General features: G+C 39.1%; 1 protein-coding gene and 1 long non-coding RNA gene across 5 annotated transcripts in view; both read left to right on the forward strand.

Moving 5' to 3' along the window:
- The window catches only part of LOC102028764 (putative RNA exonuclease NEF-sp), a 40,825-nt gene extending 21,809 nt beyond the window's left edge, over positions 1 to 19,016 (forward strand). For 3 of the 4 annotated variants that reach the window (XM_005405029.2, XM_005405030.2, XM_005405033.1), the window contains exons 14-20: positions 9,793 to 9,897; positions 10,247 to 10,384; positions 13,435 to 13,527; positions 14,050 to 14,266; positions 14,491 to 14,678; positions 15,697 to 15,815; positions 18,558 to 19,016. In XM_005405029.2, the coding sequence (XP_005405086.1) occupies positions 9,793 to 9,897; positions 10,247 to 10,384; positions 13,435 to 13,527; positions 14,050 to 14,266; positions 14,491 to 14,678; positions 15,697 to 15,815; positions 18,558 to 18,642 (945 nt within the window). In that variant the 3' untranslated portion in view covers positions 18,643 to 19,016. The remainder of the gene's footprint in view (positions 1 to 9,792; positions 9,898 to 10,246; positions 10,385 to 13,434; positions 13,528 to 14,049; positions 14,267 to 14,490; positions 14,679 to 15,696; positions 15,816 to 18,557) is intronic. The other variant, XM_005405032.2, reaches the window with a different exon arrangement.
- Positions 19,017 to 23,942: 4,926 nt separating this feature from the next.
- LOC106146719 lies at positions 23,943 to 25,806 on the forward strand. The gene is made up of 2 exons (XR_001231281.1): positions 23,943 to 25,590; positions 25,646 to 25,806. It is a non-coding gene; the product is annotated as an uncharacterized LOC106146719 (long non-coding RNA).
- The last annotated feature ends 1,604 nt before the right edge of the window (positions 25,807 to 27,410 follow it).

Here is a 27,410-nt window from a genome sequence, read left to right on the forward strand (position 1 = left end):
TTTTTTGGTCTTTTTGAGACAGGGTCTTGCTATGCAGTTCAGGCTGGCCTTGAGCTCACTTTGTAGCCCAGGCTGGTCTTGAACTCGCAGCAATCATCCTGCCTCAGCCTCCCAAGTGCTGGTTTTACAGATGTGCGCCACTACACCTGGCTCCTATATGACATTTTCTAAATCATTTGAGAATAAATTACACACATCCTGGTACTGTACCCCTAACTACTTCAGTATATATTCATGGAAATAAAATACTCTTATATCCATGGTATACTTTATTAACATCAGGGAATTGACCTATTATCTTTATCTACTTTTCACAATATTCCAGTTCAACTCACCAAATGTGTCCTAATTTATATCATTTCTATTCCTTTCAGAAAAGTATCCATTCTAGGGTTAGTATTACATTTAGTTGCCTTTTTTAGTCTCCTTAAATCTGGAACCTTTCCTCACCCTTTATCTTTGATGACATTGGTATATTTGAATAATGCATGCCTCTCCTCTTTTTTTTTTAATGGAGTATTCCTCAGTTTGGGTTTGTATGGTATTTCCTCATTAGATTCACATTGTGCGTTCTTAGCTGAATACATAAGTACTACATCTTTCTCAGAATGTCTCATCTAGAGGCGAATTTTATCTTTTTGTACTTCTTTTATGCTGTTTATTTTCATCACTTGGTCAAAATATTGCCTGCTTTCTCATTATAGAGTTTCTGTTTCCCCCCCTCAATTTGAATAAGTAATGCTTATTCAAACAGTGGGGAACGTTCAAATACCCTGCAGTGTAGAAAAATTAATGACTTACTCCTCTCTTGCACCACAGTGATCAATACTAGGACTTCTATGATCTCTAAATGTGGGAATTTCTCCCCACCTGCAAGCAATCAGTGGATATCAACTGGGTGTCCTCTAATTCAGTATAATTCTGGCATTATCTAGCTAAAGGTAGCTTCAGATCCCACAGGATGAAGGCTTAGTCCCCAGGACTACACATTTTCTTCCTTTTTGGTATAACATATTCAGGTTCATCTTACTGTTAGAAACCAAGATCTGACTGCTGGCTGTGTATATTGCTACTTGGATATCTTTGCCTCAGATTCCTTAAGCAGACTGACCTAGGTGTGTGTGTGTGTGTGTGTGTGTGTGTGTGTGTGTGTGTGTGCACGTGTGTGCACACATATATACACAAACATGTATAGGTACACATACATACATACATTTGAGAAATCACGTGCCTATGCCAGTGCCTCTAATTTTAAACAATACAGCATTCTATTCTATTCTTTTTCTAATTCCATATTTTTATCTCCTTTTTCCTACCTTGGGAATGTTGGTTCCAACAACATCAGCATTTATTCACTAGTTCAGACTTATTAAACCAAAACTCTTGAGACTGAGAGATCTCTGAAATAATAGGATTTATTACCAAAAGAAATACTAGCCAAAAAAAAAAGAGGAGAGGTCCTGGGAGGAGTTCCCTTAGCCACCAGCAGCAAAGCTAGGGAGCAGTTGGAAAATTGTCTGCCAGATCTACAAAGCAGGGTATTTTATAATGGAAATTTGAGGAAGACAGACTTACTCAAAGCTGGAAAGCTTTGGGATAGTAATGCAGTCCATAAGGAGAAATTATTGTTTCTGGATTGGTGGGGGTTGTAAGCAGGGTACAGTGGCATCTAGGGAGTTTGATAGTGTTTTAGGTTTCAACTTACATTCAAGAATGTATAGTGATCTTTTTTCCTTTTTATTTGCAGCTTGTGAATGGATAAACTCCCCCTTTCTCTCCTTCCATCTCCTCCGGCCCTTTGTATTTAAGACATTTTAGAAATTTTTTTCTTTTAGTCAAACCTAAGCTATATCAAAATTATTTTTAGAATTTAGATGCACCCTTATCACAGAATTGTTTATTCAGTATTTTTGCAGTTCTAACCTCTTCTTCCCCTATCCATGACCAATGGCATTGGACAAATGTATTTCATTTATAAGTTACTTGGATTCTTTTTTCCCCTTTTAAATTAGGAATATTTTTACCGTAGAATACAGGTGAGTTTATTTGTTTCAGTTTGCTTTCAGTTTTAGTAGTTTTTTTTTTTTTTTTAACTCCCTTTCATCCTTACTTATAGAATTTTGTTTTGGTGAACTAAAAGTATAGTAACTTGGGGCTGGGGATTTAGCTCAGCGGCACGGCGCCTGCCTGGCAAGTGCGAGGTTGTGAGTTTGATTCCTGGTACCAGAGAAAAAAACAAAAAATAAATGAAAAAGTAAAAAAATAAAAGTATAGTAACTTGCTTCCAAAAGGCAAAACTGTACCAAAAAAAGCATACTAAGAGAAGCATCACTTGGCCTCGTGTGGTGGCACACTCCTGTAATCCCAGCACTCAGGTGGCTGAGGCAGGAGGATTGCTGTGAGTTCAAGGCCTGCCTGGGTTTTACAAAGTGAGCTCAAGGCCAGCCTGAATTGCATAGTGAAACATTGCCTCAAAAAAAAAAAAAAAAAAGAGAGAGAAGCCTCATTGCACCCTATGTCTCTCTCATCAGTTCATGCCTCTGCCTGTGTAAATAAATAACTTTTATTTTCTGTTTTATACATCCTTTGTTCCTTTTTTGTAAGGCATGTATATGAAGGCATTCTATTTCTCCAAAGATAGCAAGAGCTGTATAAGCTCTTTTGCAGTTGGCTTTTCCCCTTTATCGGTATATTCTGCAAGTCATATTATGTCAGTTTGTAAGGATTTTCCTCATTCTTTATTATAGCTGCATTTTATTCTATTGTGCATGGTCCATAGTTTGTTTTTGTTTCCAGTTCTTATGACTATTTTCTTTTTTTTTTTTAGGTCTTATGAGTAATGCATCTGGAGCAGTGCTAACTGTTATCATTGATATGAGACTGTTCTTTTCTTCTATAACTATTTAGAACTATAAATTTCTCTCATCAGGCATGGTGGTACACACCTATTGCTGTGAGTTTAAGGCCAGCTTGGGCTACATAATGAGTTCAAGGCCAACCTACATTATATAGTGAGACCCTGTCACAGGAAAAAAAAATGAAAAAAGAAAACTTCTAAGGTCTACTTCACTTGCATCCTACATACACGGATAAGTTGTGTTTTCATAGCATTCCATCAGAATATTTTAGTTTTCCTTTGACCTTTTCTATGACCCAACATTCATGTAGAAGTACATTATTTAGTTTTCAAATATAGTACAGTATTTAGGAATTTTTCACAGACATTTTTATTTTTGGTTTTTAATTTAATTTTTCTGTTGAAGTACATATTTTGTATTGCGTGGATACTTTTAAATTGAGAAGTGGGCTCTCTGGCTGTAATTGTAGGTTTGTCTATTTCTTCTTGGAGTTTTATTAATTTTTGCTTTATGTATTGCAAAGCTTTGCTCCTAGGTGTATTAACATTTGAATTATGTCCTTCTGACAAATTGATCTTTTAATCATTATGAATAGACCTTAGTTATGGTAGAAACATTTCTCTTTTCTGATATTTCCTTTCTTGGATATTAATTTGATATCTTCCATTTCCTTCTATTGTTAACATGTCATAAATTTCTTATTTTACATTTAATAATGGTGGCATCTTTTGTTTGTTTTTTTGAAACAAAGTCTCACTATGTAGTTCGTGTTGGCCTTGAACTCACAATATAACCTAAGCTGGGCTCAAACTCATGGCAATCCTCTTGCCTCAGCCTCCTGAAAGCTGGGATTGCAGGCATGTGCTCCCATGCCTCACAATATCTTTATATTTAATGTAGATTTCTTAGAGTCAGCAGTTAGGTTTTGCTTTTTTACCCTATCTGAAATATTGGTCTTTCAGATGGAGGTTTGTATGTAATATGATTGTTAATATTGCACCTAAAGGAAGTTTTTGGTTTTGGGGTTTTTTGTTTTGTTTTGTTTTGTTTTGTTCTGAGACAAGCTCTCACTATGTAGTTCAGGTTTGCCTTGGACTCACTGTGTAGTCCGGGCTGGCCTCGAACTCACGACTGTCCTCCTGCTCAACCTCCCAAGTGCTAGGATTACAGGTGTAGGCCACCATACCTGGCTAAGGCAATTTTAAAAAGAAGAAACAATAGTTGTATTTACTATGTAATTATATCTAGTGTTTTTCATTCCTATGTAAAAATCTGGATTTTGATCTGAGTAGTGTTAAATTCTTAAAGTTTTTTATGTGTCTAAAAAAGTTTTGTTTGGGTAGAAAGAGTTGTGTACAATTGTTTTCTTCAGGTACTTTAAATGTGTTGCCGTCTAGCCTTTTGGCTTACATGGTTCCTTAGGGGAAGTCTGTCACCCATAGGGATGTGACTTTTTCTCTTGCAGCTTTTAGTTTTGTTTTTTTGTCTTTTTGAGACAGCGTCTCACTATGCAGTTCAGGCTGGCTTTGAGCTCATTTTGTAGCCTAGGCTGGTCTTGAACTTGCAGTGATCCTCCTGCCTCAGCCTCCTGAGTTCTGGGATTACAGGCATGCGCCACCATGCCCGGCATCTTGCAGCTTTTGGGTTTGGGTTTCGTTTCATTTCATTTTGTTTTTGGTGACAGTACTGAGGACCAAACCCAGGGCCTCATACATGCTAGCTACGTTTTCTACCACTGAGCTACAGACCCACCCCTTGTGTACTGGTGTTGAGTAATTTGACTGTTATGTATTTTGGTGTGACTTTATGTTTCTTATGCTTATAGTTTGTTGAGCTTCTGGGATTGGTGAATGTATTATTTTATTAAATTACAAAAACTTGGGCTGGGGATATAGTTCAGCAGCACAGCACCTTGCTTGGCAAACGCAAGGTCCTGAGTTTGATTCCCGGTACCAAAAAAAAATTACAAAAACTTTTGACTGTTACCCCTGGTTTTTTTTCACTACCTGCCTCTCCTCTGGGGATTCCCATTATAAATGCACTAGGATGTTTGGAATTGTCCTATGACTCACTGGACTTCAAGGTCAGTCTCTCTTTTCTTTTCCCTTCCTTCTTTCTTTTTCTTTCTTTCTTTCTTTCTTTCTTTCTTTCTTTCTTTCTTTCTTTCTTGCTTTCTTTCTTCCTTTCTTTCCTTTCTTTCCTTTCTTTCCTTTCTTTCTTTTCTTTCCTTTCTTTCCTTTCTTCCTTTTCTTTCCTTCCTTCCTTCTTTCTTTCTTTCTTTCTTTCTTTCTTTCTTTCTTTCCTTTCTTTCTTTCTTTCCTTCTTTCTTTCTTTCCTTTCTTTCTTTTCTTTCCTCTTTCTTTCTTTCTTTCTTTCTTTCTTTCTTTCTTTCTTTCTTTCTTTGTCTTCCTTCCTTCCCTCCTTCCTTCCTTCCTTCCTTCCTTCCTTCCTACATCCCCAGCCCTTTTTATCATTTTATTTTGAGACAAGGTCTCACTGAGATGTTCGGGCTGGCCCTGAACTTGTACCATGCCTGCCTCAGCCACTCAAGTAGTTGTACTCTTCCTACCTCAGACTCTCAAGTAGTTAGAATCAGAGGTATGCACTATTATGTGCAGCTAAGTGATTTTTATTCTCATCATGGATTTTATTTTCATGTTTCTTTGCATTACTGGTAGTTTTATTTTGTTTTGGTTTTTTGAGATGGTCTGACTATGTAATTTAGGCCGGTCTTGAACTCACTATGTAGCCCAGCCTGTCCTCAAACTCATGATCCTATTGCCTCAGCTTCCTAAGCTGGGGTGTTATAGGTGTGCACCACCATACCCAGCATTCCTAGTAGTTTTTTGTTTTTTATTGCATGCAAGACATAGTGGATTTTATCGTGCTGGGTACTGTATCTTTTTTCCCCTGTAAATGTTTTTGAGCTTTGCTCTGGGATGTGGTAAAGTTACTTGAAAACACTTTGATCCTTTTGGATCTTGCTTTTAGGGTCTTTAGGTGCAACAAGAGTTAATTTTTCCTTATTACTGAAGCAAAACCATAGTTAGCACTCAATGCTCCATGAATTAGGAGGGTTTATGCTTTAGGAGGCTTTAGGAATATAACTCTTCCTGGCCCTGTGTGAACCCTTAGAATTCTTCTCTGTAATCCTTTTGAGTGTTCTTTCTTAGACCTTAGATAGCTGGTGTACATGGGTATGCTAATCAGTAGTTAGCTGAACATTTGATAAGGAACTTTTGAGGTCTCTGGACTTCTCCTCGTGTGCAGGTCTTTGCTTTCTGATGTCCTAACCACCAGGTTTCCCCATTTCTCCATGGCCTGGAAACTTTCTTGAGGCAGGAATTGGAGAAATTTCAGGGTTCACCTCATTTGTTTCCTATGTCTCAAGGATCACTGTACTTCATTTTCAAATGTCCTAAGGATTTTTCTTTCCTCCTTCCTCCCTTCTTTCCTTCCTTCCTTCCTTCCTTCCTTCCTTCCTTCCTTTCCTTCCTCCCTTCCTTCTTTCCTTCCTCCCTTCTTTCCTTCCTCCCTTCCTTCTTTCCTTCCTCCCTTCCTTCTTTCCTTCCTCCCTTCCTTCCTTCCTTCTTTCCTTCTTCCCTTCCTTCCTTCCTTCCTTCCTTCCATCTTTCCCTCCCTCCCTCCTTCCCTCTCTCCCTCTTTGCTTTCCCTTTTGAGCCTTGTGAGCATTATTATTATCTTCTGATGGACTTGGATTTTTAGAGCAGTTTTAGCTTCACAGCAAAATTGCATAGAAAGTATGTTTTCCATTGATTCCCTCCCCAGCACATACACAACCTCCAGCACTACCTGCAGTCTATACCAGATTGGTACATTTGTTACAACAGATGAATAGATTTTGACCTACCATAAGTATCCAAAGGCCATAGTTTATATTAGGGTTTACTCTTGGTGTTGTGTATGCTGTGGTGTTGGCAAGTGTATGATGACATACATTTACCATTATAGTATCATAATGGATTATTTTCACTGTCCTAAAAATCCTGTGATAAATGTCCCTGTTCATCCCTCCTTCCTCCCAGGGGTTTGGAGACCAATTTTTTTGGTGCTTCTACAGTTTTGCCTTTTCCAGAATGTCACATAAGCTAAGTGTAACAGTGCTCACCTATAATTTCAGCACACTGGGAGGCTGAGGCAGGAGGATTACAGCTTCTTTGGGCAATTTAGTGAGACCCTATCTCAACATTTAAAAAAAAATTAAAACAAGGAGGGGCACTAGGGTGTAGCTCAGTGCAAGGGAGCTGAGTTCAATTCCCAGTACTGCCAAAAGAAAAGTAGAGTAGAAGCCTCCCAGAATGTTACATAGTTGGGATACTATAGTATATGGCCTTTGCAGATTAGTGTCTTTTGCTTAGTAATATTCACTTAAGTGGCCTCCATGTGTTTTCAATGCTTTTTTAAAAGCTCATTTATTTTTAGCACTGAATAATATTGTATCATTTTAGTGTTTGAACATCTTGGTTGCTTTCAAGTTTTGGCAGTTATAAACAAAACTGCTATAAACATCAGTGTGCAGGTCTTGGTGTGCTAAGTTATCAGTACGTTAAGCAAATACCAAGAAACAACTTGTGTCCCTTAAGCTTACTTCACTTATCTTTAATTTCAAATGACCTGTCTTTCAAGATCACTGATACTTTCTTCATCCCAATGAAGTCTGTTGTTGAACCTTTCTAGTGAATTTTTCAATTTAGTTTTTTAATTTTGGGGGGTGGGTGGGTTCCAGGAATTGAACTCAGGATCTCATGACCTTGTGCTTGCCAGGCACACATTGCACAGCTGTGTTATATCCCCAGACCCTCACTATTGAGTTTTTCAACTCCAAGATTTGGTTGGTTCTGTCATTTCTCTTCGTTGATACAATCATTTATTCATCATTGTTTTCCTGATTTTTGTTAGTTGTCTGTATTCTCTTTCAGCTCATGAAGCATCTTTTAGACAGAGTCAGCCCTTCAGATCTGCAGTTTCCACATCCATGGATGCAGCCAACTATGAGCTGAAAATATTCAGAAAAAAATACATCCATACTGAACATGTACATACTTTTTTTTTGTCATTATTCCTTAGAGAATGCAGTACAAAACTATTACATAGTATTTACATTCTGTAAGGTATAAGTAATGCAGAGATTGTGACATAAAGTATACAAAAGTATGTGTGTAGATATGAAAATATGTCACCACTTTATCTAAACAGACTGGAACATCTGCTAATTTTGGTATGTTCAGGTAGTCTTGGAACTAATTCCCTGTGGATATTGAGGAATGACTCTATGTGAAATTGAAATTTTTTGGACTACTCATAGATATATGTATCTTTAGAGTCTGTTTCTGGAATTATATTTACTTCTTTCAATTAGGCTCAGTTTCCTTGTTTCTTTGTATGCCTTCTGATTTTGTTGTTGCTATTGTTCGACTTAGAAATTTATAGAAATAACCAGCACCTCTAGTCCAGTGATGGTGGATCTTTTAGAGCTTTCAGTGAACAAACACCTGTTGTAGCACATGTGCCATAGGTTGGCAACCAGTCAATGTTCTAGTCTTTGTGGATTGCTTCATGCAGAGACAGTCCTTCACCAATCAACCCAATTAGAAGTTTCATGATCTTTCAAATGTGTTTTGAAAATTTGTCTTCTCTGGTATTATGCATGTGCTCTACACATTTAAACTTCCTAGGCAGTGCTTCTTAGAGTGTATAATCCCTTGCTTTCTCTGACATCTTCCTGTGGCACTGCACTGACATGCCATAATGATTGCCTCTATTTTTAGTGACTTCCATATAAGCCCTCCATTCCTATCAGTGCTTTAAATCAGACAAGACAAACCAGTTTGCCAGACAACTCCCAGACTCCTCAGAATGTTGGACACACAGTCTACTCTTGTTTCCATCCTAGGGAAGAGTATCTGGTATGTGAAGTTTCTTTCCTGTTAAGCACTATTATGTCAGGTAAAGGAGGGGCACATTCAGGAGCACAAAACACTGCATTTTCCTTTCCCTTTCACTGGCATCTCTTTCAAATGCATTTCTTTTGAGAATGATATTGTGGTGTTGTGGGGAAAGAGAGGATTTTGTAATGTTTTGGGGAGAGCTTAGAGTCTGTTTTCTTTTTACACAAGATTCTAGCTTTGCACATTAATTTCCTTTAGTCTTCACTATAGTGCCTCCAAAGGGCCCTACCTTATCTCTATTTGAGTCACCCTTCTCCCCACCACAAGCACTATTCCTCTCAGGCTGCCAAGCACCTTTCTTGTAGTCACTGAACGGGAAAAGAAAATTTTCAGTGTTTTGTGCTCCTAACTACACCTCTTCCTTGCTTGACTTGTGATTTATGTTCATTATTTGACATTTAATCAAACTTTTCTTCTCTGAGAGTGGTTTTATTTGTGCATCATTTAATAATTCCATGTCCCTTGCTTTTTTTTCCTTCACTGAATTTCTTAAGTCACTTGCTTGCTGTTTTGTTGTTTTGTTTTTCTTCTGGTACCAGGAATCGAACTCATGACCTTGCGCTTGCCAGGCAGGCACTTTGCCTCTGAGCTAAATCCCCAGCCCCTAAGTCACTTGCTTTTGTTACTTGCATGCTTGTAGAAGTATACACTGGTGTGATGGTAGGAGATCTTTTGGAATTTAACTTATTTTCTTACTTAGAGGTAATTTGGAGATTGTATAGTATCCCATATCTCTTAGTAATGCTGAAGATATGGGTTATGTGTGGTCTCTTTATTTATTGATTTTGTGGCTTTTCTGGGGGACTATGCTGGTCATCATTTTCCTCCTCACCTGGAAGTCACTCCTATATTAGTTTTTAATATAGGTAAAAGAATAACTGTTATTTTATTGTGGCTCCCCTCTGAGCGCCATGACAGGTGAGAACTAGGGCCCTGCCTCATTCAGGCTGTGCTGTTCTCTGCAGGTCTTTGATCAGGCCAGAGTGGAAGTTCCCCTGTTTCCCTTCAGCATTGTCCAGTTCTCTTTTGAGTCCTATTCTCCTGTCCTCACTGAGGAGATGAGTAAAAGGGTAAGTAGACAGGTTTTGCTGAACAATTTAATTTTTTTGAAAAAAGGATCAGGACTTTATTTTCATTTAAACAGTATATCATCTGCATCTTTCCATGTCACTATATATTCTCTTTTTCTTATTTTTAAGGATTATGTACTATATGGTATACTTATTACTGATAGTATTTATGCTTTATAAATTTTTCTGTTACAAATAATGTTGCAGCAAACATCATTGTACACAGATTCTTGTACATTTGGCAAGTCAAAAAGTTTCTTGAGGCTGGGGTTATCCCATGTTTCAATTCATGATTTCAATTCTCTTTCCATGTCTGCCTCTTCATTATATTCTATTGTTTTTCTTATAGATGAAGACCAAGTGGAAAGAGATGTCAACTGTCTATGCTGGGCCAGTTAGCAAAACTTGCAGCTTCAGAGCTCTGAAGAGGCTGTTGAAGAGCTTTGGCCCAATTCAGTCAATGTCTTTTGTTCTTGAAACCTATCAGGTAAGGAAGCCAGAAAATTCAGATTTTGATCTATTAGCTTAGTGTTAGAAATTGAGATGACTTTCGGGGTCACACACATAATTAGTGAAGTAAGCTTCACTGTCTCTACCTCTGACTGATAGGAGTAGTTGTTGACCCATAAAAAAGTATAAGAGGTAATAAAAATATATATTACAGTAAGACACATTGCCACTAATCCCCCTCAAAACACTCCTCTTTGCTTCAGATACACTTATCCTGTTGTCTTGCCACTTTCTGAAGCAGTTTTATGGCTGCCTGTCAATGTCCCGAATCAGTTCAAAACATTTACCTTTGATGGTCATATTGGGAAGAGCCAGAAGGCACACAGTGTCATATTGATTGAATAAGATAGATAAAGACACAGCATGTTTTCATGAGCCTGTCTTTCTGTTGATGGCACTCGATAGCAGCATTCATTGTACAGCACCTTGTGATCATATTTCATAAAAACACTCACAAAAGAGGACTTCCAGAGCTGCACCAGAAAGTGGCAAGAAGGGCTGAATAACTATGTCTGAAGTGAAGGGGAGTATTTTAAGAGAGATTAACGGCAGTGTATCTTACAATAAACTTTTAAAGTGTAAACATTTACTATATTTTTAAATCATACTTTATATGCTTAGGAATGCTTGATCTTCTGTTTTTATGTGTACAGTTTTTTATTTTTGTTTTGAGAATTGAGAAATCTGCAAGTTTTCGCATGTTGACGCCAACACTCTTAAATTCATGTAGACCAGATCAAAAATATGTCTACGGGTTGGATAGGCCTATGGGCCTCCTGATTGTGATACCGGCTTTAAATGATAAATACAGTGGTACCCTGGTTCACAAACTTGATTTTTCCGTGATTCTGGCTGCAGACTGAATTGTACATGAACCAAATAAAATTTCCCTATAAGGTCAGCATTGAACCTAACCATTGAATTTGAGTCAATAAAGACCAAGGTTGATATTCAGAGTGATAATATTATAAACATATATAGAGCCGTAGAGGAAACCATGCAAAGAAGTAGAACTAGTATAACAAAATATGTATAGAACAATATGCAATAACTCATAATAATAGAAAGCTTCAGAGAGAGGGGGTCAAGGTAGCTAAGGGGGTTTAGGTAGACTTCACTGTAAATTTCTGTACCTTTAGAATTTGCAACTATGCAACTATTAAACTGGTACATTAATAGGTATTCAAATGAAGCAAAAACATAAAAATTTCCAATGTGATCTAAGTGCAGAATCCCAGATATTTAAAAATATGCTTTTCTCAAATCTTTCATTAATGTTTTTCCTCTGACTAAAATTAGAAAGATGATTGCTGAGAAGCTGGACTTGGGGATGAGAGGTTGGTTACAAGGCACTGTAACCTCTTTTTATCAGTTTTTCTATTGGCTTGTGTGTATTATATATACACATAACATAACGTATACCCTTTTCACCATTTTCAATAGCATTTAAATACATTAAATTGTGTAACCATAATGACCATACATCTGCAGAGCTTTTTTATTATCCCAAACTGACATTCCCCATTAAACAAAAATACCTCCCTGTTGCCTCCTTTCCCTGTCAGCTCCTTGTAACCACTGCTACTTTCTAGTGTTATGAAATTGACAGCTGTGTGTAGTTCATATAAATGGCATCATACAGGGTTTGTCTTTTTGTGTCTGTCTTATTTCAGTTTGTGTAATATCTTCATTGTTCATCCATGTTTTAGCATGGATCACAATTCCATTCCATTTTATATGTATATAACATTCTTTTTATCCATTTTTCCGTTAGTGGACATTTGGGTTGTTTCTACCTTTTGGCTATTGTGAATCATGCTGCTCTGAATATGGAGGTATAATCTGTTCCAACTTTCAAGCCTTTGCTTATATACAGAAGTAGAACTGATGCATCAAAAAATAATTCTGGGCCGGGGATACAGCTCAGTGGTACAAGTGCCTGCCTGGCAAACGCAAGGTCTTGAATTCAATTCCTGGTACAAAAAAAAAAAAAAAAAGGCAAAAAATAATTCTGTTTAAGTTGCTGAGGAAGCACCATACTGTTTTCCATAGCATCTACACCATTTTACATTCCCATAAGCAAATAACAAGGGTTCTAATTTCTCCAATCCAACCGGTACTTTTTTTTTTCTTTATAATAGACATCCTAGTAGATATGGAGTGGTATCCCACTTTAGTTTTAATTTACAGTTTCCTAATAATTAATGATATTAAGCATCATTGGCCATTTTTTTTATCTTCCTTTGGAGAAATACCTATTCAAATGCTTGCTCATTTTTAATGATCATTTGGGTTTTATATTATTGAACTATAAGAGTTCTTTATAAATTTTGGATACTAATCCCTTCTGAGACACCTGATTTCCTTTCATTCTGTAGGTTGCCTTTTGGCTCTGTTAGTGTTATTTGATACATACAAGTTTTTAATTTTGATGAAGTTCAAGGTGTTTATATTTTCTTTTGTTGTCTTCCTTTGGTGTCATCTTCAAGAAATCATTGCCAAAAGCAGTGCTATAAGGCTTTCCTGTGTGAGTGCTTTTATCTTCATAATGATGCCTGGCTCAGATAATCACAGAGATTTAGCTACTCTGAGTCATTAAACTGAAATTCATACTTTTTGAAGGTGTGGCCTAGCCAGTGGAAGAACTTAGCCTCCCCAAGCTAATAGGAAAGTTGCCCATCTGAAATTAAGCTAATAAGACAGATGGAAATCTATGCCTGTGACTTACATAATGACTTTAGTGAATTATAATAAATACTATGGAAAGCAAGTTGGATATTAAGGAATTTGTTTAGTGCTTTCCTCACATCACTCAGGGCAATGGACCTTGATTTTGAGTGGCCAATAAAGGTTAGGTATTGTCAAAAAACCAGTTTCTGAACCTTGATTCTACCTGAAGTTGCCATTTGGTGGTCAATACTTATGTAGCCCAGCATAGTAAGGAGATCTGTTCTGGTGGCTCTGGCCACTGTAATTTGGATCCCTTAGCTGGAAAGCAACAATGAAGAAATCTTGATCTTTGTGCAGCTTTATCTTTGTGTGCAGTATGAAGTCCTGGAAGCTGCTCAGCTAGCCATAGAGTCCTTGAATGGCATTATGGTGGACGGTATCTACATCAAGGTAAGGTAGTCAGAGAAAACTGAAAGCAGCCTCTTTCAGTCAGAACTGGCCTAGCACATCCTGTATCTACAGTGGCCCAAGACATATAGGAAATACCCTAGAAATGGCCAGCGCTATAAGACTTTCTGTTATGGAACGTCTTCAGCCAAATCTGACTTTCTCTCAGCAGTGACCCAAGACTTTTATTTTTTGTTACAGTCACCCTGGGCTAGATTGAGTTTGTTTTAATTCCTTATCACTACTTAGGCTCCACCTGGTTTATTCTGGGTGGTCAGCTTTCAGAGGGATCATGGGCAAGTAAGCAGAATTTCATTGGAGGTGGGAGGCAGGAAACTGAAGAGCTTATATTTTCATGAAAATATTTTTGTGCTTATGAGTTAAATCTCTCATTACAGTTCTGTGAGGCAGTTATCATTAGCTTTCTTAAAGATTAGGAAGCTGCAAAAGTAAGTTACTAATGTGCACAGCCCTGAGGGTGAAAGTGGTGATTTTCTACCACTGACATGACCTTTTGTTGGTTAGGTGCAGAGGCCTGTGACAGAGCTTACCCTTGACTGTGACATACTTGTGAATGAGCTGGGACGAGATTCTGAGAACCGAGATACTATTTATCTGTCTGGAGTGAGTGAATCCTTCAAAGAAAACATGTTCCAGCAGTGTGACCACTTCCCAGGCCTAGAAGCTGTGATCCTGCCTAAATATCTTGAAAGTGGAAAGCAGAAAAAATACTGTTTCCTGAGTAAGTCTGCCACCCAATGTGTTCCTGGAGGAGAAGCTTTGGGATGGTGATAACAGAGATCAGAGAAGGAAAAGATTCACCAAATAAGCTGTGCTATGGTGGATAAAGACAGGAACCCTTGATCTGGTCCTTCCCCAGGATCCTCTCTCCAGGTTCTAGCTTGCATGATAATCAACTTTCTTGGCCCTTAATAACAGAAGATAAATGTATGTTCTTGCTTTCAGAATTCAAAACTTCTGGTAGTGCCCAGAGGGCCCTCAGCATTCTCACAGGCAAGGACTGGAAGCTGAAAGGAAGGGGGGCCCTAACCCCCAGGCACCTCCACGAATGGCTCAGGAGCTTCTCACCTGAATCAAGAAGGCCTCCCGGGCTTCGAATAATACCTTGTCCTTCAGAGCAGCAGGCTTTGCAGGTGTGTGTGTGAGTGAATGAATATTTTTTCTGGCTAGAGGGGGAAGGTTGCTGCTCTAGTTTGCTCTCTGGACCCTGGACTTGTGTTTCTGGTTAGTCAGGAGAGTTCTATTCAGTAGTACTTGATCTTTCAGTCACTTTTTTCTGCCTAGTTGCCAGTCCTGTGTGTCTACCTTTCTCTAGCCCAAAACACATTATTTGCTTTCAGCTGTCTGATACTTGTACCCACTTCAGTACTTGCTAAAATCTGGTTTTTAGTCTTCAAGATAGCTGCCAATGGATTTTAAAGGACTGAAGTGGGAGCATGGGAGAGGGAGGCAAGTCTTAATTGATCTAATTTAAGGTTTCCCAAAGTGGTACATACACAAGATAAATTTAGGTTTTCATAGGTGGACTTTTATAGTTATTGATTTGTTTTTTCATCAGTCTACTAGAAAAATACTTAGAAAGGTTCAGAAGAAATTGCCTCAGTTTAAAGGAAAATATTAGAGGCAGACACAGGAATAGAGATAGAATAGCTGGAGCCGGGGATATAGGGCAGCGGCACAAGCGCCTGCCTGGCAAGCAAAAGGCCCTGAGTTCGATTCCCGGTACAAAAAAAGAGAAAAAAAAAAAAAATACTGGTGGCAGAGATAGAATAGCTGAAGGTTGGAAAAGCTTAGTTATTAATCTGTCCTAATCACTCATGTTTAGCAGATGAGAAATGGCGGTGTGACCTGGTGAGTGTCTCATCCATCAGCACAAAGATACTTAGTGCACAGGGCAGACTAGTGATGTGGCTGGCTTCTTAGCTTGCAGCCCAAGAAGACCTATCTGAAGGAAAAGACAGCAGTCGTCCGCCTCTGAGGAGGTCCTAAATCATCCTGGAGGCTTGCAGTGTGATCTAGCTTCAACAGGATATTTGTATAGAGCCTTTACTGAGAATCCCAAGGCCTTAGAGCCTGAGAAAACGTTGCAGGCCCTACAAATGTGAGCAGAGAGTGCTCTTGTTAAGTGTTGAGCTGTGTCTTTGATTCCAGACTCTGAAGTCAGACCATCCAAAGATAGCAGCCTGGCACTGGGGCCAGAAGATTGGAAAGCTCTACCACAATATGGACCCAGGAACCCTCTGCCTCGTCCTGCTGCCAGGATCCAAGAGGTAAGGACAGTGATGGGCTGTTGCTCCTGACTGGCCCCTATGGATTTCAGCTGTTCATGGAGAAAGACCTAGTGTGCAGGCTCATAATGAGGACTTCTACGAATCATCTCTTAATTCTTAAATCTCTTAGTTCTAAGAGATAGAAATTATATTCCCATTTTACATTTATATGGTCTTACATCAGTACACTTATTATCCCTCAAGGAGACAGTTATTGCCAGTTTAAAACCAGAGGACTTACATTCTTCAGTCTTCCTAGGGTAAGAAGTAGCCAGTTAGCCTCACTTGAGAAGAAAAGGAGGGCCAGGCTTATGCATGATCAGGCTGTCCTCCTGATATCAGGAGTTTGTTGCCCCCCTTTCCCTTACCCCGTAGTGCCTCTCTTTACTTTTAAGCATATTTTGCTGATTGTAAGCCTAAGATTACTGAAATAGAACTCTTGGTCTAGTTTCATCTTCCTTTACCTACCTCTCAAGTAGTTGAGAAATTTTCCCATTACAGGTTTTTAAACTGAGGAATTTAGAGGGAATGAGTAATTTTCAAACCCTTTTAATATTGATACCCGCCCCCTTTTGAGACAGAGTCTCACTATGTAGTTTAGGCTGGTCTTGGCCTATGTAGTGAGACTATGTCTCAAAAATCCAAAAAACAAAAGAAAAAAGATGGTCAAATGGGTAGATGAATGAATGAGTACATAGATTAGAGCAAAAAAGGAAAGGACAATGTCCTTTTGGAGCAGTTTGAGAAACACTGGGCTAAGCAAAAAAATCTCTTAATAATTCTGATATTCTAGCAGATGGCAGGTTGCAAATAGCAGAGTTTGGATACTGCAGGCCTTGAGCCCTGGATCAGAAATTCATTTCTTGTCTTAAAGTCCTTGTAATGTGCATTTGAGTCACTGGTGAGATGGTGTACCTAGTGGGTAGCTTGAAAATTTTGCCTTTTGTGAGAATAAGTATTAGATATTTATATTGGGGTGGAGGCTCTTAGATCAATAACACTTTGAACAGTCTTATAGGTAAGCTAACAATTAAAAAGTGAAAACAAATAAAATGTGAGCAAAAGTTGCTATTAAAGCTTTTTGTTTAAGAGCAAATGCCCTGGGGGGATAGATGGACAACTTGCCACTAGCTAGCTCCTTAGGGCCAGTGTGTATGGAAGGCAGGGGTGGAATAGGGGATTAGTCTTCATGTTCTCAGGTAGATGTTTACATCGCAGTCACTGTTTTGTAGATAAACTAAGAGAGGGCCAAAGTATTCTCCTTCCAGAAACAGTATGGACATTCCATAGAGGGTAGTCTTAGGAGAGGGAGTACAGGGGTCAAGGAGCAAAAAAGGCTTAGGTTTTGACTGAGGCAAAGATTTTGAGAAAAATTTGACAATTCAGGAGAATAAGACTCTTTAGAAGCAACACATCCTCTAGTGAGGAAACCTGTTACTCTTTTCTTTTTAAAGTCACACTGTGAAAAAAACAAAAAAAGAAAGAGAAGTTAAAAAAAAAAAAGTCATACTGTGATTTCTGTAGCCATACTGATTAAATCTAGTAGCAGCATGCATTTCCCTGTCAGCTTGCTGTCCCTGCCTTCTCTGGGCCTTCTCTGCAACTCTCCATGCTGCCAGTGGACACTTGGGAAGTCAAATGCTCAGGAAAAAAGCTAGGCAATGTCAACAGGTTTCCTCAGCCAGGTCCCTGACTCAGCTCTTAATCCTTACATTTCTGGTAGCTGCTGACATTCATATTGAAAATAATAATAATCATTGTAATTTATCAAACCCTTAGTAAACAGCTAATACTGTACTGTGTGGTTTTGGTTGTGGGTGTTAAAATACCTGTTTGACAAGGAGAGAAAAAGTCTCAGCTTAAGCAACTTAAGATCATACAGCTCGCAAGTGCGTAGTCAGAATTTGAACCTTGATGAACTCTCTGACTCCAGAGCCACTCTTTTGCCCTCAGAATTCCATTTCTCCATCCCCGAAGGCTGGCACTTGCCCGCTTAAGGTCAGACATCAGGTATACACAGATTCTGTGTGTTTGTTTACCTCCCTGCTTATCCCTTTAACCAACTGTATGACAAGGTGCAGGGCACTAACAGGTATTGGATGATTCCTAAAGTCTAAGTAATGTGTCAGGTGTTTTTCAACATACCTTATTAAATAAGTTAATGTTTTATAAAGTTTTTCAAGAAGTGTTGGCACGTTGTAGGTGCAACAAGTGTTTAATGAACAAAAGACTAAGACTAACAGCAATTTATAAGGACTCTGAGGACACAGTTCCATTATTGATAGTATGACTGAAGCACATTACATAGTATCTCTAAACTTGTTTATTTAAAAGGGAGATAGCAGTTGTTCTTAAGTTACTAAGGTGTTTTGAGGATTAAATGAAACAAATGCTTGTTACAGTCCTTGGTGTGTACTAAGAACTCAGTGTATGTTAGATATTATTGTCAGTAGTTCTCATGAAAAGCCTTATGAAATAGTAATTTATAGAGTTTCATAGTTGAAAACTGAGGCTTGGTTGACATTGCCTTAAGTAGCAGAGGTGGGACTTGAATCAGGTCTCTGGGCCTCGTCTGTTCTTTCCATTGAGCTATCTTCATCGGACAGCTTTCCATGAACCTGCCTGCCTCTTGCTCTGTGGTATACACACATGCTGAAATACTTATCTCTGTAGCCAAGGAATTTATAATCATTCATTCAACCCTGTCGATAAAAACCTATCTTCATTCCTTATTTATTGCAGCAGCATTTATGGATCACTCCCCGGCCTAGGACTAATGGGAATAAAAGATGAAGAGGGATGCACCACCACAGGCATGGCTTTGTGAGTCTGCCCACCGCTTTCCACATGTCATTTCTTACCTTTCATGAGTGGCTGCCAGGCCTCTTCATCCATCAGACAGCTTCTGTGGAAATGTGGTGTACCAGCTAAAGGAATCTGTTCCATTTACAATGCCATGGACAAATTTTCATTAAGTGCCTAAAGTTCAAGCATTCCTCATCTTAAAGGGAGAAACCAGTTTTATTTTCTTTTTGTCAGTAAGTTTATACACACAGTTGCTCATTTCATGTAGCACTCCCATGAAATAGTATATACTGATAAGGAAGTCAGGAAGAACGACTTTTGTGTGAGAAAACAGCCGAATAAGCAGTTTGTCAAAGTTGTAATAGATATTTGAATAAAGCAAATTTCTGTACGGCAGATTGTTGTCTCATTGGCAGCTGTCATAAAATTGAGAGGGGAAAAGACAGACTGAACTGAAAATCTGCAAGTTCACCAGAGTGAAAGACTTTTTAGCAACGCTAGAAACCTTCCCATTCTGCATTTGGGAATCCCTCCTTCCTCAGAATGGCTGCAGTGCCACCCTCTACCAGTAGGTGCCTCCATCACACCAGCTGTCCCCTGGGAAATGGAACCTGAACCCAGTAAAAACCAATGCTTTGCCTTTTAACCAGCTAACTGATAAACATTCTTTTGGAAAGGACAGGAGCACGGGAGTACAATTCCAAAACTGATAGAGGGGCCAGGGATATAGCTCAGTAGCATGAGCGTCTGCCTGGCAAGAGTCAGGTCCTGAATTCCATTCCCGGTACAAAAAAAATAAATAAATAAAACAAAAATAAACCAAAACCAAAACTGATAGAGATGTAGAGAGATTAACTGTCCTCCAAAAAGCTGAAGTAATAAATGAAAAATCTTGCTCCATAATCAGGCCCTACAATCTGTAGAATAACAATTCACATAGAAACACATGTGGAGGTATCAGAGATTACAGTGGAATTCTAGGTAGCCATTTTTAAATGTGTGTGTGCACGCACACGTCCCAAGTGCCTAACATGGAAGCCCAGTTTACTTACTGATGACTTGAATTACTTATCATGGCTCTTCTTGGGATAATAATCCTAGGGTTATTGTGATGATAAGTGAAATTAGGCATTTGTGATATCTATCACAAATATATAGATATTTGTTGTATGTTGTATGAAGTTTGGAAGGCTACAGACTAGTATGTATAGTTTGAGTCTAATTTTATAGGAGAAATTTTACAGAGCTATTCTTAGGCTTCAGATTAAACCTAGAAGCCTGTTTCCCAAAGCGTTAATGACTTCTCTCTGGCTAGGGTGATTGGCAAATTAGGTTTTGCCAAATGCATGTGTTGCTTTTATGATTCAAAAAACAAATGATTCTACTTAAAATTGATTCTCCAGGTTGGCCATTTAGGGATGTTTAATCATTTAAATGTAATTTAAAATCTCACCCTAAATGGAGCTACTACCAAAGAACTTTAATTTGGGATTAGGACATTGCAATTTGGAGCCCCTCTGTCAGGAGTAGAGTCTTCTGCCAGCTTCAGCTGCCAGGCCCTGAGAACAACTTGACGTTGACAGTGTTGTTGGATTCCTTCCTGCCCAGCTGAGCCTCAGAACTGTGGCAGTTCAGTTGATACGCACCTCTTGAGGCTCCTGTCCCAACAGAGTATGTGCCTCTGTTGGATATGAGCAGGCCTGGACTGGAGCTTCAGCCTTGCTCCTGGGTATTCTTGGGCAAGTTAGTTAATCTAATCTGCTGTATAAATTTCTATTTCCACAGCTGTTAGGAGGAAATATACTTACTTTTACTAACTTGGGAGAACTCAAAGATCTATTTTGTGGAAAATGTGTGTTATTTTCCTTGTTAGAGCCTTTCCCCTCATCTCTGTGAGGAAATTTGTACCTAATTCATAAGGTTATTATAAGGGTTAAACTAGGGAAAGGCCAGAACACGTGCTCAATAAATAACAGGTATTTTACTAAGGATCCTCTCTGAAGTACAGGAGCAGATGAGGGCTCCCAAAACTAGCTAAAACCATTTCCTTCCGGATGGGTGGGGCAGAACCCCTTGGGCCCCAACCCCAGAATCCTGTAGAGATGGACCTGAACCACAAGGCCTCTGAGACTCAGTCTGCACACACTGTTCTTTCAGTCAATGCTCCCACCTTTTGGAAGCCAAAGCTGCCAACTTGGCCTCTTGCAAAACACACATTCCATTCATAAGTGCGTTTGTGCGTTTTTCCTCCCACACCCTTCTAGGCAGCCAGTGCAGAGCTGCCAAGGCAGCTGCTGGAGCAGTGGTGTCTGGTTTAGGGGAAAAGACAATTTAAGAGTTTTTACAGAACTCTTGGTTTAGGCTTTGAACGTGTTACTCCCATTTTCTGGCCTCCCTGCCAGTCAATAGTGGACACTCAGACATGTTCATGTTCACTTCCTTTGCCACCTTTTTTGTAGTAACCTCTTCCCTACAAATAGGTTCCACCAATAAATGGAAACTTGAAAAATCCAGAAAAATTAAAATTATATCTAATCCCATCAATGATTGTCAATATTTTTACATGATGACACCGAACATTCTTCATCATTCAAAAGCAGTTTTAAATACCTGTGTAATATTGTAATATTGAAGTCTCATGCTCTCTTAAACACAACCCTGTTAGTTCCCAAATGCTGCTGCCAATTATATCCTGGCATGATACATATTTGGTATTATTACTCTAACTACAAAGTTCCTAAAAGAAATTATTGGATTAAACAGTATTAATATTTATGCTCTTTTAATTCCAGAAAGGTTTTCTGTTGGCCAGCATGAGTTTGATAATCTGTCAATTTGATAGATTAAAAAAAAAGTTTTCATTATAGTTGTGATTCCTGTTTATTTGAATACTCTTTAGATTGCCATCCAACTTTTTTTTCCCAGGAGCTTTCTGGTGAATTACTATTTTTTTTTTGGTGAGTTGTCCATATTCTTTGCCCATTGTTTGGTTGGAAAACCAAGTACTTTACCACACTGAATTTTAAGACCTTCTTATGGATCAAGAAGTATTTGTCAACTATTACAAAAATATTTTTAGTGTGCTATAAGCTTATTTGAGGTAGGGTCTCAGTTTGCAGTGCAGGATGCCTTTAAACTCACCATGATCCTCCTGCCTCAGTCTCCCGAATTCAAGTACTGAGATTACAAGCATGCACCACCACACCCGGTTTAAATTTATCCTTTTGTGATTTTCTTCTATTTGCTTTTATGTTTAGAAAGTCCTGACCAATCTAAGCTTTTAAATACCCACTGGCAGGGGCTGGGGACTTAGCTCAGTGGCAAAAGCACCTGCCTGGCAAGTGCAAGGTCGTGAGTTCGGTTCCCGGTACCGGAGAAAAACCAAAAAAAATAAATAAATAAAAATAAAATAAAATAAAATAAATACCCACTGGCAAATTCATATACAGTACGTCTCAGCATTTTTTTTTATAGTTATACCCTCATTTTTGGAACTTATCCTGGCATATGGTGACTCTTCCCAAGTGTTTAATTTTACACAATTACCTACCATTATTTACACAATACAGGATGCCTAGTTTTTATAAGTCCATGTATATACTAGAGCTGGTACCTGTGTTTTTCTGTCTCACAGTAGTACACTCTTGTAGCTATTTTAATATACTAGCAGTGGCTCATGAGTCCCCATCAGGATGGATTACAACACACCAAGGATGAAGATGCTTTACTGCTGACTGCTTTACTACTGTTATTTCACCAGGATTCCTCAGCACTCCTAAGCAAAGACTGAGTAAGGTTAGAATATTAAAGAATGCTAAACCCAGGTAGTCCAAGGAAAGAATGTTAGATGGCTTTCCTAGCCCTTTCCAGTCAGAGTAACCCTTTCTAGTCTGGATCTAAACCTAGAGCTGCAGAGTTGATTTCCAGATGGTTCTCCAACCTAAACATCTGCTTTGGTAATTGGATTTCCAGGAGGGAAAAGGCTAAGGCTGCTAACTCTTCTGGACCTGCCAGACTACCTGCTGTGTACTGTACTGGTTGGGAGAAAGTCTACTCCACATGCAGTTAAGCTCATCTGTATTAGCTGTTGAAACTTGCTTGTCTCTTATCTAATTGAAAATTGAATTTTAGGCACTGTGGCAATATTTAGAATAGCTTCAGGCTTTATGTAAGCACCCAAATCTGTATCTTCCACCGGGAATGGTGGTGCATGCCTGTAATCCTAGCACTCGGGAGGCTGAAGCAGGAGGATCCCTGTGTGTTCAAGGCCAGCCTGGGGTACATAGCAAGATCAAGCCTAGTTTGAACTACATAGTGAGACTGTCTCAGGAAAAAAAAAAAAAAAAATTCTATCTTCCACTCTGTTGTTCTCCAAATTTGTAAGGCCCTGGCAGAGCTTGGTAACTCAGAAGGGCCGAAGCACATAAGAAACAAGCCCAGGGTCAATGGGAAATAGTTCTGGAGACCTACTCTTTAAGAGAAAAGTTACCCCCTACATATTCTTGTTCTTAGAAAAAAAAATTCAGGAAACCTCACAAAGTTCTCCTTAGCTAGGAATGTATTCATGACTCCTAAAACCTTTGCAACCAGAAAGAAAAAGTACATCTAACCCTGACCATTGTATTTACTTATTTTTAGGAGACAACAGTATGAGGTTGGGAATCTTGGGGGAGGCCAATAAGGCCTTCCATCAAAGATATGAGTAAGGTGGCTGGTCAGTAGCTTTCCTGAAAGTAAGCAATAGCTAGATAGAAGACAGTGAAAGGAAGCTAAGAATTTTACATGGTTCACCATGTTAGAACCTTCTAGAATGTGAAAAGCAGATGGGGACCTTGGGGATCGTGTTCAACTCTTCCCCTTCCCCATTTTGGCACAGAGGAAAGCTGAACCCCTAGGAGGGGTAGTGATGTGAACTATCACTTGTACCCATGCTACTCCCCCGCCCCATTCTCTGGATTCCCTGCATTACTTACCTGACATCCTTTTAGAGAACCTTAATGAAGTCTGTAGTAATTGAGCACTTCCATGTCTTAGGTATTTTATAAAGACTTTTTAAAATCTTAACACAATGGAAAGTAAGATTTCTTCAGTTTACAAATGAGTAAAACAGAAGATCACCAACTTGCCAATTAGTCACAAAGCAGGGACACCAAATTTAAAGCCATATCAGGTTGTCTCCTTTGCCTTTAATCACTGCAAACTGATAATCTAGGGGCCATGCACCTGACACAGTGCTCAGATTCACTTTTTCAGTTATTAAAACTACTTTGGTAGTGGCCCTACAAGGACTCACTTGCTGTTTGCCCTACAAGGACTCACTTGCTGTTTAAGGCCACCCGTTTAAGTTTGGTATATGGGAGGTCAAATACCCATGTTTGGAGATTTTGTACTGTCTGGATTATTTTCCAGGGCGTAAGAACTGTTTTCCAATATTGTCATGTTGGAAGAGGCCCTAAGTGGGTAAACCTTGTCCCAGAATAAAGTCATTTTTCTTTTTGCAGAAATATCAATAGTCAGGTAAACAAATTTATTAAATCCAACAGCAGGTAATAGTCCAAATAAAAAAGACATCAGAAGAAAAAAATAATGTAGACATCAAAGACAAATGTGTGGAACAAGTTAATAAAAATATTCAAGGGGCCATTTGGAGAGTGCAACAGTGCAGCGAATACAAACCAAAGTATTAACTTTTGCCAAGTTTGTACAACCTCATGAAACAGACACACTGATCACAAACTAAGAGGGATCCACAAAGGTGGAGGGTCACATGAGCAGTGGACTCATCACCTCAGCGGCTTAAGGCAGGATAAGTGTAGGACCAATCCATCCAAGCCCCATTTGCCTATTGCTTCAAATTCCCTCTTTAAAACCTAGAATCGTATTCGTTAGTGCAACAGGTAAGAGCAGTTAACCACAGAATAAGGGCCAAGGACCAAAGTCAAAGGGAAGACACTTCTTCCAGAGCAAATATATGTTTTTAGGGGGTTCGGGGGGCAGCAGTTGCTGAATGGCTTCCTTTGGCAATATCCAAGATTTGAAGGTAGCAGGAAAGGATGGTAGATGGTAGAAGTAGGTACCCATGAAAGCAGGCTGGCTTTTCCAAGAAAAGGAGAATGTGATACCCTAGCACCTGAATAAGAAGCAGAACTTGATGTTTTCTCAAAGCTATTCCAACCCTCCTGGCTTTTCTGCAAACAGTGTTGAAGCATCAGTTTACTTTTTCTTTTTAAAAGGGGGGAAATCATGCCAGTCCTAACAGACATATAGTCCCAGTTCAAGGCCAGATATGCTGTAATTAAGCCTACAAGGGGAATAGAATCTAAAGGGGAAATAGTGGGATTCCCCTCTATATGACTCAGAAGAGACTGGAAATAAGAGAAGGATCAATGTCATGTTCTCAGACAAGTCCCAATAAACACACTCCAATAACTTTAATAGTCCTTTCAGCCATTTAAACAAATACTGTCAGAGTCCTCCAAGGAAGACCTTTGTCAGTTACCAAGATGTTCAAATTCAAGTCTACCAAGGAAGACCTTTGTCAGTTATCAAGATATTCAAGTCATAACCCAAATATAAACAGACACAAGAAAAGCAGCAAAGCAAGCAACTAGAGGGGAAAAAACAATACAAAGTAACAGCTAACCCTAACAGCAGCTTTCTCCAAGTCCTTATTAATTGTATAGTTCAGTCTACTTCTGGGCTCTGCTGCACTGAAGACCTGATAAAATACAGCAAACCAAACAGTCCCAAATATATGTTTGTAAACTTTTAGCCAAGTTTTTATCCCAGTAACTTCCCACCATTGTTAAGTACAATTGGGCATTAGTACACAGTATATGAAGCTATCAAGCGAACTATGGGGTCTCACTACCCTACAGCCTCCAGACCTGAGGACTACATTTTGGTACCAGCCCCTGGGCCATCAATGCTATTGCAGACTAATACTGTATGCCTTAATCCTTCTTCCAAGGTGGCCATCAATGCTATTGCAGACTAATACTGTATGCCTTAATCCTTCTTCCCAGGTGCACCCATCTTTGAGAAGTTCAACATGTTCCCGCCAGTTTGAACCACCAGTGGTACATGTTTGAGTCTCATCAGTTGTACAAGGAAACCAATGGGACTGTCATGTGTGTATGGCCCTATTGTAAACTTAATATTGAAAATACTGCTTCATACATTTCAATTGTATTTCTCTGGGCCTGTAAGTTTGGTTGAAATTTGAATTCTTTTTGGTACCAGGAATCAAACTCAGGACCTCGCTCTTGCCAGGCAGGTACTGACTGTGCCACTGAGCTATATCCCCGGCCCCTGAAATTTCAATCTTTAGCCAGCTCTAGCTAAGGTTTTCTTCCCTTATCAGAAGGGTATCTGATGGGTTTCTGGACCCAACTCACACAGATGGGCACATTTGGCAGGATAAGGGGAGAGCTACATAGGCAACCAAAGCATAACAAAGTGTCATTACAAGAGGTAAGGTTAAGAATGATACATTCAAATTTGGCAAAGATGGGGAGTGATTCAATGAAGCAATACCTCATCTCATACCAGCTTGCTAATAAACTGCTAAAAAACCACTACCACAGCTCACAGAGCCATTTGCCACAACTAAGCAATCTCCCAACATGCTCTGCTTGTTGGAGGCACTCTCTGATGTTGCAGGTGTTCAAAATGGTATCCACATCCTGCCCCTCTCCACGTATCACCCTGGTAGCATTACGCTGAAGTGAGAGGTGGACGGGCTTACCATAGGGGCAAGCATTTGGCCTCCTCCACAGAACTTCTGTTTGCTCATCCTTTAAGCAGTAAACGCATTTCTAGGTTGAGAGAAACAGGTGCGTTTCACTTCCCAGAAGTGTAAATACAAACCCTACACCCATCTCACCTTGGATCTCTTTGCAGAAAAACTGCTTTTCTGTGGTTATGAAAGAGTCAAGCACTGACCCCGAGTTACTGCAGTTTGAGGTCCCTGCTCAGTATCAGGCCCAAACCCTGAAGTAAGTTCCTGTCCAACTGCTCCTTTTTCTGGCTTCTGAACAAATGGATCATTAAAATAATAATAACAATAATAATAATTTCTAACTGGCTTTTTTTAACAGTGGGGAAGACGAGCAGTTAAAAACAAAATCCAGTAACAAAATTAACTCACTCTAACAAATCTGATGCATGGAGTGCAAACTTATAGGCTGGAAAAATAATCTATTTCAAATTCTTGAAGTCCTCAGTGGCCTCCTTTTGTACACTTTTCCTTCATTCAACCTCTACCCATTCCAGAGTTGGGAAAACCTGGGAGTTACAAACTGGCTAGATGATGGGCAGTGTCTTTAAGAACTCTGTCTGGGTACCCTACCTACAGATGAACCCACAGAACTTGCTGGGGCTCTGGAGACTCTTATGGAAGGACCTCGGGTCTTACTTATTTAGAAAAAAAAACAAGACTATTGTGACTGATTTTAAAGTTACTCAACTGCCCAGCTAGAAGGAACAACTGTAAGGTTTAAAATGAACGACAAAAATCAAATTCCGTATGTTCCCCATGTCAATGTGAGTTTCAGAACACCTATGACTGTCAATATCCTTAAATAATCATCTTTGTAAAGATGGGAGCCCAGACTTGTAAGGCTTCTGACAGAGGAACTCAACATGCAAGAGTATAAACAGTTACAAATTTTTATTTAAAAGATTCCCTTTTTAATCTGTTCCAAAGTGTTGGAAGCTGAACTGTACAAGCTCCTACCACCCACCCTTCCAGTATAGTTTTCTGAGGATAGAATCTGAACAACTATATAT

The sequence above is a fragment of the Chinchilla lanigera genome, unplaced genomic scaffold (assembly GCF_000276665.1).
Source record: "Chinchilla lanigera isolate Chin_1 unplaced genomic scaffold, ChiLan1.0 scaffold00092, whole genome shotgun sequence".
Taxonomy (NCBI): domain Eukaryota; kingdom Metazoa; phylum Chordata; class Mammalia; order Rodentia; family Chinchillidae; genus Chinchilla; species Chinchilla lanigera.